Consider the following 15,051-nt stretch of genomic DNA (forward strand, 5'->3'; position numbering starts at 1 on the left):
CTGGAAATGGCCCACCTTGATTATCATGCACATTGTAGGGAGATTTCACTTTGGATAAGCTATTACCAGCAGAGAGTGAGTTTGTGGGGGGCGAGGGGGGGGGATGGAGTGTGAGAAAACCTGGATTTGTGCTGGAAATGGCCCAACTTGATTATCATACACATTGTAAGGAGAGTGATCACTTTAGATAAGCTATTACCAGCAGGAGAGTGGGGTTGGAGGAGGTATTGTTTCATGGTCTCTGTGTATATAATGTCTTCTGCAGTTTCCACAGTATGCATCCGATGAACTGAGCTGTAGTTCACAAAAGCTTATGCTCAAATAAATTGGTTAGTCTATTAGGTGCCACAAGTCCTCCTTTTCTTTTTCCCCCTGCTGATACTCACACCTTCTTGTCAACTGTTTGAAATGGGCCACCTTGATTACATTGGCCTCATTATCACTACAAAAGTAATTTACCCTCCCTTGGTATTCACCCCTTCTTGTCAGCTGTTGAGAATACCCCACTTCCACCTTAATTGAAGTGCTCGTTAGCACTGACCCCACACTTGGTAAGGCAACTTCCGTCTTTTCATATGCTGTGTATTTATACTTCCCTACTATATGTTCCACTCCAGGCATCTGATGAAGTGGGTTTTAGCCCACAAAAGCTTATGCCCAAATAAATGTGTTCGTCTCTAAGGTGCCACAAGGACTCCTCGTTGTTTTTGCTGATACAGACTAACATGGCTACTCCTCTGAAACCTGTCCAGCAGTAGCAACCGATCACCTTTCCAGTGAGGTTCTCAGCCAGATTTGACTTTGTTTTTGTTTCTGTTTCAGCGCTGGCCCTTTTAGCCAGGAGAAAACTTTATAATTTACAAAACCAACAAACCACAGGCTTCCCAAAGCAAAGAGACTGTGTCCAAGTGTTGGAAAAATGCTGAATCTCAACCCACAGCCCCTCTGGAGCATGAGGGGAGCCGCTCATGTTTCATCTCCCTTTATTTTGTGGTCCCAAGGCTTTGGGAGCTCATCTGGTGGGGACGAGCCTCCTCCGCATTGAAAGGTAGGATGGGGCCCTGTTTAATTCCTTGCCAATGTTCCATCCCTGGGGAGTGTGGAACAAGCTGATTTGAGGGCGGCGGCGGTGGGACACCGCACCACACTGTGCAAGGCTGCGTTTGGGATCTGGGGGCTGTGTTTTCGAAAGACAAACAGCAGCTCCCCACGGAGACAGAGGCTTTTATCCTGTGTGCAGAGAAACGAAGTGGACCAGAAATGAGACCAAACGGACGTTCGTACAGCCCCTGGCACAACAGGCCTTGAGCCTCGGTGCTACTGTAATTCACCCAATAAATAATGTACAGCGCCCACACAGTGCGGTGGTGGGGGTGCTACCGTAGTACACCAGCAAACAGCATGGAAGGTCCCTTTCCTTCAACCTTCAAATGCAGAAGGATCTAAAGCCAAAGAGGTGCCGGAGGCGCTGGGCTGCAGGGAGTTATGTGGGCAACTCAGTAGGGGGCACTACCCCCCCCCCAGTCAGTGCCGATGCCTGGGGGGCAGCGTGCCAGGAGCAGGGAATGGCGGGGGTGACTTGGCAGGGGCGCTCTCCCATCTAGGGCGTTGCTCCAGCACAATGCGAGGGGGCACTGTGCTGCAGGGAGTCGGGGGTGGCTCAGCGGGGGGCGCTCTCCCCTTGGAGTCAGCGCTGCCCCCACTCCTCCAGCCTGGGGCCAGGGGTGCTGTGCTGCAAGGGGGCAGTGTCTTTCAGATGCGAGGGGAAACCAGGGGCGCGAGGAGCACAAGGGAGATCCCAGGGACCCTCAGCCTCCTGGCCCAGGTCAGAACCCGGGGCCGGCTCGGTCTGAGTCCTGGAGAAGGAGGCTTGAGGCAGGATGCACCAGGGCAGGGGCAGCTGAGCACTAAGGGCAGGATGTGAGGGGTGGGAGCTCACCCTTGGCTGGGGGGGCCCTCAGCTCCCAAGGAATCATCTCCCCCTCATGATATCCCCCCCCCATGTCTGCCCCACACACTCCCAGCAGCCCCAGGAGGAAGCAGTGGCTGGGGTTGGCAGGAATGACCAGGAGGGAGGCCAGGAGTACGGTGATGGCGTGAAGCCCCTTCTGATCCCCACGGGCCCTTCCCGGGGCTGGCCCTGGGAGCCCCAGAGCCTTCTGGCTCAGGCTGATCAGCCCTAAATCGCTGGGCTCTCCCCCCACACCCCGACTCTCCAGGGGCCGCCCCACAGCCCGTTAGCGCCCCAAACACGAGCGTGGCAGCATCTCTCCGAGCGCGGTTTGGAGCCACTGGATCCGAAATCCCCAGGCCCTCGGGCACAGCCTGGCAGTGGGGCCAGTGGTCCCTCCTGCGGCTGACACGTGCCCCGGGGGCGCACGCTGCACAGAGCTGCTGGCTCAGCAGGTTGGGTGAGCGTTTCCCTCTCCGTGACTCAGCGCGTGGGCTCTGCTGCCTGCCACAAACACCACTTGGCTGCTGCCAGCTGAGAACCAGCAGCAAAGCGCCAGGCCGGTGCGGTGTAGAGAACAGACCTGCCCGAGGCCTTGGAATTGCCCTGCCCCTCCTGTGCCTGAGGATCTCAAAGCGCCATGCAGATGGGCACAGGGATGAGCCAGGAGCGCCCCACAGGAAGTGAGGGGCAAAAATGGCAAAACTCACATCTGAATCCGTGGCTGCCAGAGGGCTAATCCCCGGGGTTCTGGACTCAGCCCGCGGCCCAGCGCCCTACTTGGGGGCAATAGTGGCACACTAGGGACCGCGGGAAGGGCTGGGGCAGCTGGCAAAGGAAACTGGGTGGAGGCAGGTGGGTGAGGATGAAGAAAAGCAGAGCAATACGCCTCGTCCGCCCCCAGGACATCATGCGTGGAGAGGGGGCAGCCCCCAGCCAGGGGGGAAGGCCCAGGGCAGTGGTGGTTTCAGGGGACTCTGCAGATCCTCCTCCCAATCTCATTTCCCACCCCCCCACCCTGTGCAGCCTGCTCTGCTCCGGTCACCCTGCCTCCCCCAGCCCCAAGCCGGGCCCAGCCCGTCCCTCCCTTGTGGGGAGCTGCTCGTCTGGACACTTGCCTGGTGGTCCTGGCTGGCTGCCCCGCTCTGAGCCAGCAGGGCTTCACCCCAGAGCTGGGACCTCCCCGAGGGGCAGTCGTGGGGTTGCATAGCCATGCTGGGAGAGCAAGGAATGGGGGACAAGCCCACACAGCGTCCCCAACCACAGAACCCTGGCTCCGGGTTTAATCAGCTCTACCCAGCCGGGTTTGCATTTCGCCTTATGGGGGCAGGACGGCAGCCGGTTGTTCCAGGCCGGGGGGGTAGAGTGGGGTGGCTGCAATGGAGGGGCTAAATCCCTGCTCTCTCTGCCGTTGCTGATTTCCTCTGCAGAGTTTGTCTGTGTCTCTCTAATCCCCTCTCAAGTGCGACCCTGTGGGATGGGATCAGGCCCCGGCCATGCGCTGCCACCCTGGTGGCTTTGGCCTGGGCCAGGTGGTGTTGGGAGGAGGTTTGTGATCCACGGGGAGGCTGCTGCACTGGGATTCAGGCACCTGGGGGCTGGTCCTGGGCAAGTCATGGCCCCTCGCTGGGCCTCTCTTTCCACCTTCGTCCAGTTAGGCTGTGAGCTGGGCAGCACGTGGCACAACAGAGGGCCAGATCTCGGTCAGGGTCTGGGCAGCGCCTGGCACAAGGGGGCCCTGCTCTCGGTCAGGTTCTGGGCAGCGCCTGGCACAAGGGGGCCCTGCTCTCGGTCAGGGTCTGGGCAGCGCCTGGCACAAGGGGGCCCTGCTCTCGGTCAGGGTCTGGGCAGCGCCTGGCACAAGGGGGCCCTGCTCTCGGTCAGGGTCTGGGCAGCGCCTGGCACAATGGGGCCCTGATCTCGGTCAGAGTCTGGGCGGTGCCTGGCAAAAGGGGTCCCTGATCTCGTTTGGGGTCCGGGCAGTGCCTGGCACAACAGGGGCCCTGATCTTGGCCAGGGTGTGTGCAGCCTGGGGATGGGGGTCATCCCCCCAGATTTCTAGCAATGTGCACAGTGCTGGATTTGCCTGGGACGGTGCTGGGGCTTGGGCAGCGGGAGTGGAGAGACAGGCTGGAATCAGGGCAGGGGACATTCAGTCCCAGGTATCTGCCCCTGCCCTGACCCATGCGGGTTTCATTCCCAACATCTCCTCATCTAATGAACACCCCAGGGTGCACTGAGCGAACGTCCACTGGAGTCCCGCAGCCTGGGATCCTGAAGCACAGTGATCCTCCCAGCCCCCAGCGGTGGAACAGCAGCACTGCCCCCATTGTACACAGGGAAACTGAGGCACAGGGTGTGGCCACAGAGCAGACCAGTAGGAGAACTAGACATAGAACTCAGGAGTCCTGGCTCCCCTCCCTCCATCCATCCTGCTCCTACCCACTAGACGCCATTCCCCACCCAGAGCTGGGGTAGAAACCAGGAGTCCTGGTTCCCAGCCTCCACTGCACTAACCACTAGATATCACCCCCGCTCCCAGAAAGAGTGAACAAGGTTGCCCTTTAATAAGCACCGTTAGGTTTCAGGGTGAACGGCCCCTCCCTCAATGCTGCTGGAGCAGGCTGCCCTGAGGGTGGCGTGGCTCCACTTCCCACAGCCCCAGGATGTGCTGGGGCAGGGCTGGGCTGCTGTGCGGGGAGCTGGGGAGCAGCCCTGGGTGCTGTTAGCTCAGCAGCCAGGTTGTCGGTGCTTGAGCAGCTGCCTGTGCCCCAGGCTGTTCCCACGTCCCAGCACCGCAGGTCGGGCTGCCTTCCCGGCAGCTCGGGGCCTCTGCCCGTGTTCCTATGGGATCACGCCACTGTACCCCCCTGCACTCCCAGAGCCAGGGGTAGAACCCAGGAGTCCTGGCTCCCAGCCCCCCTGCACTGACCCTCTAGGCACCGCTCCCCTCCCAGAGCCAGGGATAGAACCCAGGAGTCCTGACCCCCAGCCTCAACCCAATAAGCCAGACTCCACAAGCCCAGCAGGGCAGCTGAGGTGGGAAGGGCTGGGTGCTTGCACCCGAGGGAGCGGGTCGGGGCTTGCCTGGCAGGGAGGAGACAGACTCTAGGGGCCGCGGTGGATGAACCGGTTGAACATAAGGGCTGGGTGCCAGACAGCGCAGCGGGGGGCCGATTCTGCAGGGATAGTGCCCTGGCTGCAGTGCAGGGGGGTGGGGGGCGCTGTGTGCATCCCCATAGGAGGGCATGCGGGGGGCAGATTCCCCCAGACGGGCGGGAGGGTCCGTTCGCACCAGCCCATTGGGAACCCAGGAGGAAGCGTGGTGCCCAGCCCTGGGGGGCCAGGGAAGAAGGTGCTGCACTGCAGAGACCCTGCGGGCACAGTGCTGGAGCTCAGGGATCAAACAGCTCCCCCCAAGCCCTGGCAGACACAGAGGTCAGGCGTCTCTGCCCCCCCCCATGGAAGCAGTAGGGGAGTATTAGGGTTGGGGGCCATTGCCCCCCATTTCTCCCCATCCTGCCCAGCCCTGAGGCCTCGCCCCAGACTTTCATTTCTGTCCTGTGGACCCCACATCGCCCTGTTCCCTGCCTGGAACCGGTCACCTCTGGCTGGGTGAACCTTGGCACCCGGCTGGGTGAACCTTAGCACCTGGGGCTGTCTGGCATGGAATGCAGCCTGGCACCTGGGCTCGGGAGACAGAAGTCAATGGGCTTGGGGAGCCCGAGGGACCCCCCCATCCAGCTCAGCTCCCAATCCTTGCTGCATCACCCCCATGCCTGAGCCCTGGGTGCATCCCACTGGGTGGGAGGGGATGGGGCAGACGGGACTGTGGACGGCTGCTCCCAAATAGGCGAATCCTGGCAGCCCCTGGCATCTTCCCACCTGCCTACACTAGCAGCTCCCATTGCCCCGGCAGCTGTTGCTACATCTCCAGGGAACGTGGCTGGGGGAGGGGACTGGTGGGCCCTCTGGGAGGCAGAGCAGGAGTTGGGGGCATAGGAAGAAGTGGCTGGGGTTGAGGGCTAGAGGGTGAGAGGCAGACAGTGCTGTGGGATGGGGGGGTGACAGCAAGATGCACCTGCACTTGTGGGGTTGGGAAGGTGAGATCGAGTCAGGGACCCCTTGCCAGGTGCTGAGATGCAGCTGCCTCTGGGGTGGGGCATGGAGGCTATTGATACAGGGCCCTTTGCCCGAAGATGCAGCTGCCTCTGGGGTGGGACAGATGGGCCGCAGGGGCTGCATTCCCCAGCACTGGGCGTGGTGGTTCCTGACTATGCTCTGGCTCCCATCACTACCCCTGCTTGTGCCTTCATGACCAGGGAGTGGTGAGACACCCTATCCCAGTGGTGCATTGAAATCCTCTGACCCCAGGCTCCTGTCTGAGCCTCCTTTCCCACCCCAGGCTTCTAGCAGGGGCCCAGACACCCTGGCACGGGGAGCACGGTGGTGCCAGGCTGAGCTGTCTTCCAGTGCTCCTGGAGGATTCACCCTGCGGGACCCATCCCTATTGTGTCTGCATTAGGCACGGCCATTGCCCCTTCTGTCCGCCTGAACTGGGTATTGTTCCTCCCAGCTGGGCAGTGCCAGCCGAATGCACATGGAACCGGTGGAGCACCCCTAACCTGCAGCTAGCAACGCCCCAGACCCAGGACCCCCAAGCTGGGACTGCCCCCCCACATGGACTCTGATCCGCTGCCTCTTGGGGGAGGTGAATTAGGTACCTGCGATAGTGAGGAAATGGCAAAAACGGGTACAACACGGCTGAGATAGAGGGGCCCCAGCAGAGCTGTTGCGGGAGGGAGAACCCAGGGCTGGGATAGTGGGGGCTGCAGGTCATCCCTGGCAGAGCTTCAGGGCAGCCCTGGGCTGGGATAGCAGGGGGGCTGTGGGTCAGGGTTGAGGGGCACCAGCAGAGCTCAGGAGGTAGGGCTGGGATAGTGGGGGGGCTGCGGGTCAGGGTTGAGGGACACTGGCAGAGCTGGGGGGCAGGGCTGGGACCGTGGGGGGGCTGCAGGTCAGGGTTGAGGGACACTGGCAGAGCTGGGGGGCAGGGCTGGGATAGCAGGGGGGCTGTGGGTTGGGGTTGAGGGGCACCGGCAGAGCTCAGGGGGTAGGGCTGGGATAGTGGGGGGGCTGCGGGTCAGGATTGAGGGACACTGGCAGAGCTGGGGGGGCAGGGCTGGGATAGCAGGGGGGCTGTGGGTTGGGGTTGAGGGACACCGGCAGAGCTCAGGAGGTAGGGCTGGGACAGTGGGGGGGCTGCAGGTCAGGATTGAGGGACACTGGCAGAGCTGGGGGGCAGGGCTGGGATAGCAGGGGGGCTGTGGGTTGGGGTTGAGGGACACCGACAGAGCTGGGGGTTAGGGGTGGGATAGCAGTGGGTTCGCTGCCTGTGGCTTTGGGCTTTGCCTGTCGTTAGCTGGCCGGTCACCCCTCGCCCATCCACCTGGTCCCAGACACCCCAATGCCAACCCAGGCTGCATGGCCCCCCGCCCCGCAGGATGCCCTGGGACTCTGTCCCCTCCCCTTCCCACCCCCCTGTGGCCCCTGCCCCCAATGCAGCCATTGGGTAGTGGAAGGCTTGAGGGCGGCCTGGAAAGGAGCACTGCACTACCCATCCCCTGCAGCCGGCTCTAGGCTGTGCCAGGCCATCCCCCAGCCAGGGCCCCAGGCTGCCCCTCTGCCGCTGGGTCAGCGCGAAGCAGTGTGGGGTGGCGCCATGCCAGGGGCTCTGGCACGCGGGGACAGAATTAGCATCTGAATGCGGAGGAGCCAGGCCAGGCTGCTGGGCCTCCCAGCTGCTCCGAATGGCAGGTCCGGGGGTGTGGGGGGTGGGTGGGTGAGGTACCAGCCTCTTCCTCGCTGCCCGGAGGTCAGAGCTAGCCCGAGTGGCCAGAGGCAAACGTCGCTGTCCGGGGCCAGGCTTCCTCCCCCCGGTCCTAAATGATTCCCCAGCAATGGGGGGCCCTGCTCCCAGCCCCACCCCAGGGAGACCAGTTCCCAGCCTCAGCCACTCTTCCCACGGGGAAGGGTCCTGACATTCGGAGATGGGGGGCTCGGAGCCAGGACTCCTGGGTTCTCTCCCCTGCACTGGGAGGGGAATGGGATCTAGTGTGTAGAGAGAGGGGCTGGGAGTCAGGACTCCTGGGTTCTCTCTCCAGCGCTGGGCGGGAGTGGGATCTAGTGGGTAGATGGGGGGGCTGGGAGCCAGGACGCCTGGGTTCTAATCCCGGCTCTGCCCTGCAGACCTCTCCAACCTCTGTCTCAGCTCCTCGCCCTTCGCAGCGCGGAGTCGCATCCCCGACCCCCCCCCGGTGAAGGGCGGGGGCGGGGGCGGGGGGAACGGGAGGTTCCCACGTGACTAGGCACCGGGCCAGGCTCCGGGCTCCGGGCTCCTCCGGCACGTTTCTCCGCAGCCCAGCCTGGGACGCGGCCGGACGGTGAGTGCTGGGCTGAGCCCCCTGCCCGGGGCTGGTGTTCGCGGGACCTGCACGGGGGAGCCCCCGGGCGGGGATCGGGAATGTCCCGAGTGGAACTTGCGGGGGGACGCGGCGCTGGGGTCCCGCGGGGTCCAGGCGGGCGGGGATTCGCCTGCCCCACGCGGACAAGGCGCTGGGCTCAAAGCTGCATTAAATCGGGGGGTGTCCACGGGGCCCCTCCGTCGGAGAGCAGGACCAGGGTGCTCCGACTCCTAATGCTCAGGGTGTGCGTGCGCAGGAATGGGGGTCCCGGCCCCATGGGGCAGAATCACGGTGCGACCCTGGGGGGCCCAAGGGCAGCTCCCCTGCGATGCTCCCACCCGCACTTCGCTGCTTTCGGAAACGCCCTGGGAGTGCCCCCAGCCGCCACGCTGGGGGGCAAGGCAGAGGAGATGTAGGGCATGCCCCCCCCAGTCCCTGGCACACAGCTCCTGGGGTCCATGCACAGCTTGGGCTCTGTTCCCCACCGCCTGGCCCCTTGTGGTGTCCATGGGGCCCTGGTGTCAAGGATGGAATGAGGTGGCAGGGGATGGGCCCTGGATCTCTGCCACCTGCCCCTCTCTGGGGGCAGAGCACAGACCCGCTGAGCCATCCAACCCTCCCCCAGCCTGGGCTTTCCCCCCGCCAGCCTGGATCCTAGTGCAGAGCCTGCCTGTGGGTGTAGGTCACCGGGAGTCACGCCAGCCCAAGGGCATTGGCCCCCCGAGGTACCAGTGTGACCTAGGCATATGCTCTGGGGGGTGGGGAGACAGGGCATCACTTAGTTCTGGGTTGGGTCAGGCTCCCCATGCTCCCCCCTCCTTCCCCGTGGGGGGTCACACCCAGCCCTCACCCATCCCCCAAGCTCCGTGCTGGGTCTATGGCTCGAGGTCTGGCTACCGAGAGCCAAAGAGGGGGAAGCCCCCTCTTCCCCTCCCACTGGTCTCACATATGCCCATAGTGACCAGTGCTCAGAGGGAGCCTGGGAACTTTCCCAGCCCTCCAGACTTGCCCCAGCCTGAGGAGGCATGAGGCTGCCCTGTTGTGCAGGGCATGGCAGGGCTGGGGTGCAGCGCTTTGGGGGTGCAGCCAGTCCAGAAGGGCTGGGGTCCAGCTCCCACTCCCCCCCGCCCCGCCCCGAGCTGCCAAACGCCCTGGCTTTGTGCTGCTGCTCTGGGAAGCTGCGGATGAACGATAAGTTACAGGGTTCAGAGAGACGCCGCAGGGGGATCTCCCAGAGCGCGCTGGGGAAAGGCCGGAGCTGTGGGAGGACAAGTGATTGTTAGTGTTTGGGTGATGGAAATGTTGACCAAGATCAGGGCCCCCATTGTGCCAGGCGCCACCCACATCCTGACCGAGATCAGGGCCCTGTTGTGCCGGGCGCTGCCCAGACCCTGGCTGAGATCAGGACCCCGTCATGCCACACTCTGCCCAGACCCCGACCGAGATCAGGGATGCTTCTTGCCAGGCGCTGCCCAGACCCCGACCGAGATCAGGGATACTTCCTGCCTGGCGCTGCCTAGACCCCAACCAAGATCAGGGCCCCATCGTGCCACGCACTGCCCAGACCCTGGCTGAGATCAGGACCCCGTCATGCCACACTCTGCCCAGACCCCGACCAAGATCAGGGACGCTTCGTGCCAGGCGCTCCCCAGAACCTGACCGAGATCAGGGACACTTCCTGCCTGGCGCTGCCTAGACCCCAACCAAGATCAGGGCCCCATTGTGCCATGCACTGCCCAGACCCTGGCTGAGATCAGGACCGCGTCATGCCATACTCTGCCCAGACCCCGAGCGAGATCAGGGACGCTTCGTGCCAGGCGCTGCCCAGACCTCGAGCGAGATCAGGGACACTTCCTGCCTGGCGCTGCCTAGACCCCAACCAAGATCAGGGCCCCATCGTGCCACGCACTGCCCAGACCCTGGCTGAGATCAGGACCCCGTCATGCCATACTCTGCCCAGACCCCGAGCGAGATCAGGGACGCTTCGTGCCAGGCGCTGCCCAGACCCCGAGCGAGATCAGGGACGCTTCGTGCCAGGCGCTGCCCAGACCCCGAGCGAGATCAGGGACGCTTCGTGCCAGGCGCTGCCCAGACCCCGAGCGAGATCAGGGACGCTTCGTGCCAGGCGCAGCCCAGACCCCGACCGAGATCATGGATGCTTTGTGACGAACACGCATGCCCTCTAGGGCTCTGCAATGATCATACACCCTTACCTCACCTCCTAGATACTTAAGAACTGCAAAGGGGAAACTGAGGCACCCGCATACTATTCAGAGGAAACATTAAGAACAGTCCCGCTTCGTCACATGCTTCATGCCAGGCGCTGCCCAGACCCCAACCAAGATCAGGGCCCCATTGTGCCGGGCGCTGCCCAGACCCTGACCGAGATCAGGGCTCCATTGTGCCGGGTGCTGCGCAAACCCACAGTCAGTCCCTGCCCCATGCAGCGCGACGGGGGTGGGGTGGTAAATGGGGCATGTGGAGGGGGAGTCGTTCCCAGCTGCAGCTGCTCTCTGCGCATCCCTTGTCCTGGCCAGCCCAGCCAGCCCAAGTGACCCGGCCCCGTCTCGCCGTCAGGCTCTGGCTCCTTGGAGGATTCGCAGCCGCGCCATGAATCCCTCCAGGCCATTCTGTACAGAACAGGATCCCAGGCTGGCTCGCCCCTTGGTCCTGGCTGTCCTCCCCCCTCCCCCCCCAGGGCCAGCTGCTGTTACTCTGCGGGAGCTTCTGTTTGCCGGGCCCAGCCCAGGCTGCAGCGGGTGTGTGATGGGGGTGTGTGTGTGTGTGGGGGGGTGATTAGAAACTAGCTGAACCCTGCAGGTGACAAAGGGGCTGTGGAGATTTTAGGTCTCGAGGGGGGGAACAAGCCCCATCCCAGACACCCCCTGTGGGCTGAGGGAAGCGGAGAGGGGAGCAGGGCCGGCTCTAGGTTTTTTGCCACCCCAAGCAATAAATTTGCCGCCCCAAGTTCCGAGAGCGCAACTGCCCAAGCCAAAAAAGAAAGAAAACGAACCCCACCCGGAACGCCGCCCCTGGAATTGTGTCCCCCCAGCACGTGCCTTGCGTTGCTGGTGCCTGGAGCCGGGCCTGGAGGGGAGCTGTTCCAGGCTCTGCGATGGCCGGAGGACAGGCCATGAGGGCCGTGACCCAGCACCCAGCTTTGCTGCAAGAGGCCCTGGGAGGGAGGACTTGGTACCGGCTCTGCCCCCTACGTCCTGGCTCCCTTGCCCACTTGGTGCCATGGGGCTAGACCCCAGTGGGAGCAGGGCTATGGCTCCTCCAGCAGCGCCCGGCATGCCCCAGCGTCTGCCAGCCCAGCTGCGGGGAGCTGCCCCCGGGTGGGTATTTGACGGGAGTGTCTGGTATTTAACCACCTGGCCTGGGGCTGAGACACGGCCCCTCAGCTGCTCTGCAGGTGGGGGAGGGGGGCCTTTCCCTTGCCTTCCTGGGCTTTGGATCAGGCTCCCCCCTGCAGGTAAAGCTACCCCCAGACTCCAGTGCCCCTCATTTCGCACAGGGCATCAGCTGATCTGTTCCCAGCCACCTGGGAGCCAATCAGAGAGCGATGCCCAGGAGATTGAGAGGCCCACGCCCTGCTAGCCTGAGGGGGCACCAGTTGCTGCAAAGCAGCTGGGCCGGGTGAGGCTGGGCACCAATGCTGAGCGAGGAGTGGGCAGGGCCAGCCGGGGGAGTGGGGAGCCCTGCGCTGGGATTCCTGATGGCAGCGCCACCCGCAGCCCCAGACGCGCTGCAGAAAGCCGGGAATCGGCAGCTCTTGCGGCTGCCGAAGGCCCAGGGCAGGGAGTGGGAGTGTCCCGGCGGGAAGCAGCGCCGGGTTCACAAGTCGGTGGGTTCACGGGGGAGGCGGGGTTTGCATTCCCGGTGCTCTGTGTGATGTCCAAGCGCAGGCATGAGTGGTGGGGGAGGATGTGGCTGGGGGTGCAGGGTGTTGGGGGGCTGGGTGTGTGCGAGGTAGCACAGGGTGATCCAGGGGAGCCCCCCAATACCAGCCCCTAAGTGGAGCTCTGACCCCTTTGATCGCAGCCCCCTGGGCGCCCAGAGGCTGGTACACGGCACCAGGGCTCCTGACGTCCGTCTGCCCCTCTTTGCAGGGCTCCCCTGGGCGGCTGAGGATGCCCTGCACCCAAGCGGCCCCCTGCCACTGAGCCGCACTGCTTCAGCGGCACCCCCCGTGGCGAGCAGGGCCTGGCGAGCGCCGGCTGCTGGAGAGCCAGAGTGGGCAGGGCCGCGCCATGTAGCGCTCATGGGAGCCACCGGCATGGAGCTGATCACGGCGGAGTCCCCGGCCCGGCTGGTCCGGCTCTACCGTGAGTATCACAACAGCGAGCTGATCTCGCTGCATTATAACTACACGGGGAAGCTGCAGGCCAGCAGCAAGTACAAGGGCGGCCTGAAGGCCGATGCGGTGGCGTTCCTGGCCATCTGCGCCCTCATCGTGCTGGAGAACCTGGTGGTGCTGCTGGCCATCTGGAGGAACAAGAAGTTCCACTCACCCATGTTCTACCTGTTGGGCAACCTGACCCTGTCGGACCTGCTGGCCGGCCTGGCCTACGCCGCCAATATCGCCATGTCGGGTGCCAGCACCCTCCAGCTCACCCCGCTGCTGTGGTTCCTCCGGGAGGGGGGCGTCTTCATCACGCTGGCCGCCTCCGTCTTCAGCCTGCTGGCCATCGCCGCCGAGCGGCACATCACCATGAGCCGCATGAGGCTGCACCACAGCGACAAGAAGGGCCGCATGTTCCTGCTGGTGGGGGCCACCTGGGCGACTTCGGTGCTGCTGGGGGCGCTGCCCATCATGGGCTGGAACTGCCTGGACAGCCTGGCTGACTGCTCCACCGTCCTGCCGCTCTTCTCCAAGAGCTACATCCTCTTCTGCATCACCGTCTTCCTGGCCATCCTGGCGTCCATCACGGTGCTCTACGCCCGCGTCTTCCGCATGGTCAAGGGCCACAGCCCGCGGCTGGGCAGCCTGCGCAAAGGGATGCCGAAGCGCTCGCAGAAGTACATGGCCCTGCTCAAGACGGTCACCATCGTGGTGGGGACTTTTGTGGCCTGCTGGCTGCCCCTCTTCCTGCTGCTGCTGCTGGACGTGTGGTGCAAGGCTCAGGCCTGCGGCGTGCTCTACAAGGCCGACTACTTCCTCGGCTTGGCCATGATCAACTCCCTCCTCAACCCCATCATCTACACGCTGACCAGCAAGGACATGCGCCGGGCCATCCTCAAGCTGCTCTGCTGCCTGCTGGTGGGGCCAGCCGAGGACGGCCCGGCCCAGCGCTTCGGGATCCCCATCCTGGAGTGCAGCACCAGCAAGTCAGAGCGCTCGTCCCACCGGCCTGAGGGGCTTGAGACCAGCCTGTCCACGGGCAACGGGACGCCCACCCCCGTCAAGGTGCTGGTGCCCAGTGCCGGGGACTGAGCCCTCTGCCCCCCACCGGGGTAGGAGCGCGGCATGGGCCAGGGGAAGAGCTGGGACAGGCACCCCCTGAGACTTGGAATGGCTGGAGCCCTGGCTGCCTGGGAGGCGAGGGACCCCCGCAGGGAGCCGAGTGTGCCCACCAGAGGGCCGCAGCCCAGGGGTGCCCCCTGCTGGCCTGGTCTGTACGAAGCTCGTTGCTGGTCCGGGCAGCATATCTGTACGGCGCACAGTGTTAACACCTGCGGGCCCAAATCGGCTCAGACAAGCTGCCATAGGGCGACCAGACGTCCTGATTTTATAGGGACAGTCCTGGTTTTTTGGGTCTTTTTCTCATATAGGCTCCTGTTACCTCCCACCCCCTGTCCTGGTTTTTCACGCTTGCTGTCTGGTCACCCTAAGCTGCCATCCCCCCACAAGTGATCCAGTACACCCCCCCAGTGCAGAGCCCATCCCAGACCTTGTGCCCCACGCGGCCCCCCCGTGGCCAGCACAGACCAGATTACAACCCCTGTGCCCCCTCCCAGAGGCTCAGCACAGCCCACTTCCCACTCCGGTGACCCAGTACCCTAGATCCCCCCATCCCCAGCACAGACTGGCCCCCCATGCGCTGCGTGGGGGCTCTCTGGACAGGTCCTGCGCTCCCCTCACTCGTGGTAAATTAAGGCCTCTCGGGGCCCCTTGTTGATTTTTTTAACAGTTTGTAATAAAAAGCTTCCTTGGAGCTCCCTGTCCTGTCCTGCCCCCCTTAACCCCTTCCCTGCCAGCACTTCCTGTGTGGGCAGAGGCACGGCACCAGGTCCCCGGGGGGCAGCTGTGAATTGGTTTCTGTTGCGGGGGGGGGAGGGTATGACGATTTGGGGCACCCCAGTGTGGGGGTAGGGGCACTAGGTATCCAGTGTGGGGGTGAGCTCAGTGTGCTGGGTCTCAGTGGGCTGCATCTGAATGGGGCCCGGAGGCCAAGTCACCCCATGGAGCAGCTGAGCATGGCGGGGGGAGTGGGGGGGAATTGCCCAGGCAGTGACCCTGGCATGGTCGGCACAGGGGTGGGGGGCAGCCGAGGCAGGACACAATGCCGTTTCCTCAGGAAACCATCTCTCCTTGCGTGCTCTGCTTTGGAGATGGAACCTGGTGCTCGATGCTGTATCCCGACCTTGCCACAGCTGGGGGCTGTGGGGAAAGGCTCCCCATGGCTCCCCAGT

General features: G+C 63.7%; 1 protein-coding gene across 1 annotated transcript; it reads left to right on the forward strand.

Annotated features, from left to right (window-relative positions):
• The first annotated feature begins 8,324 nt into the window (after positions 1-8,324).
• On the forward strand, positions 8,325-14,573 carry S1PR5 (sphingosine-1-phosphate receptor 5). Its single transcript, XM_084610434.1, has 2 exons — positions 8,325-8,394; positions 12,528-14,573. The coding sequence occupies exon 2, from the start codon at positions 12,680-12,682 to the stop codon at positions 13,850-13,852; it is 1,173 nt and encodes a 390-aa protein (XP_084466560.1). The 5' UTR covers positions 8,325-8,394; positions 12,528-12,679; the 3' UTR covers positions 13,853-14,573.
• The last annotated feature ends 478 nt before the right edge of the window (positions 14,574-15,051 follow it).

Source organism: Lepidochelys olivacea (assembly GCF_965140295.1).
Source record: "Lepidochelys olivacea isolate rLepOli2 genome assembly, chromosome: 20".
In the NCBI taxonomy this organism is placed as follows: domain Eukaryota; kingdom Metazoa; phylum Chordata; order Testudines; family Cheloniidae; genus Lepidochelys; species Lepidochelys olivacea.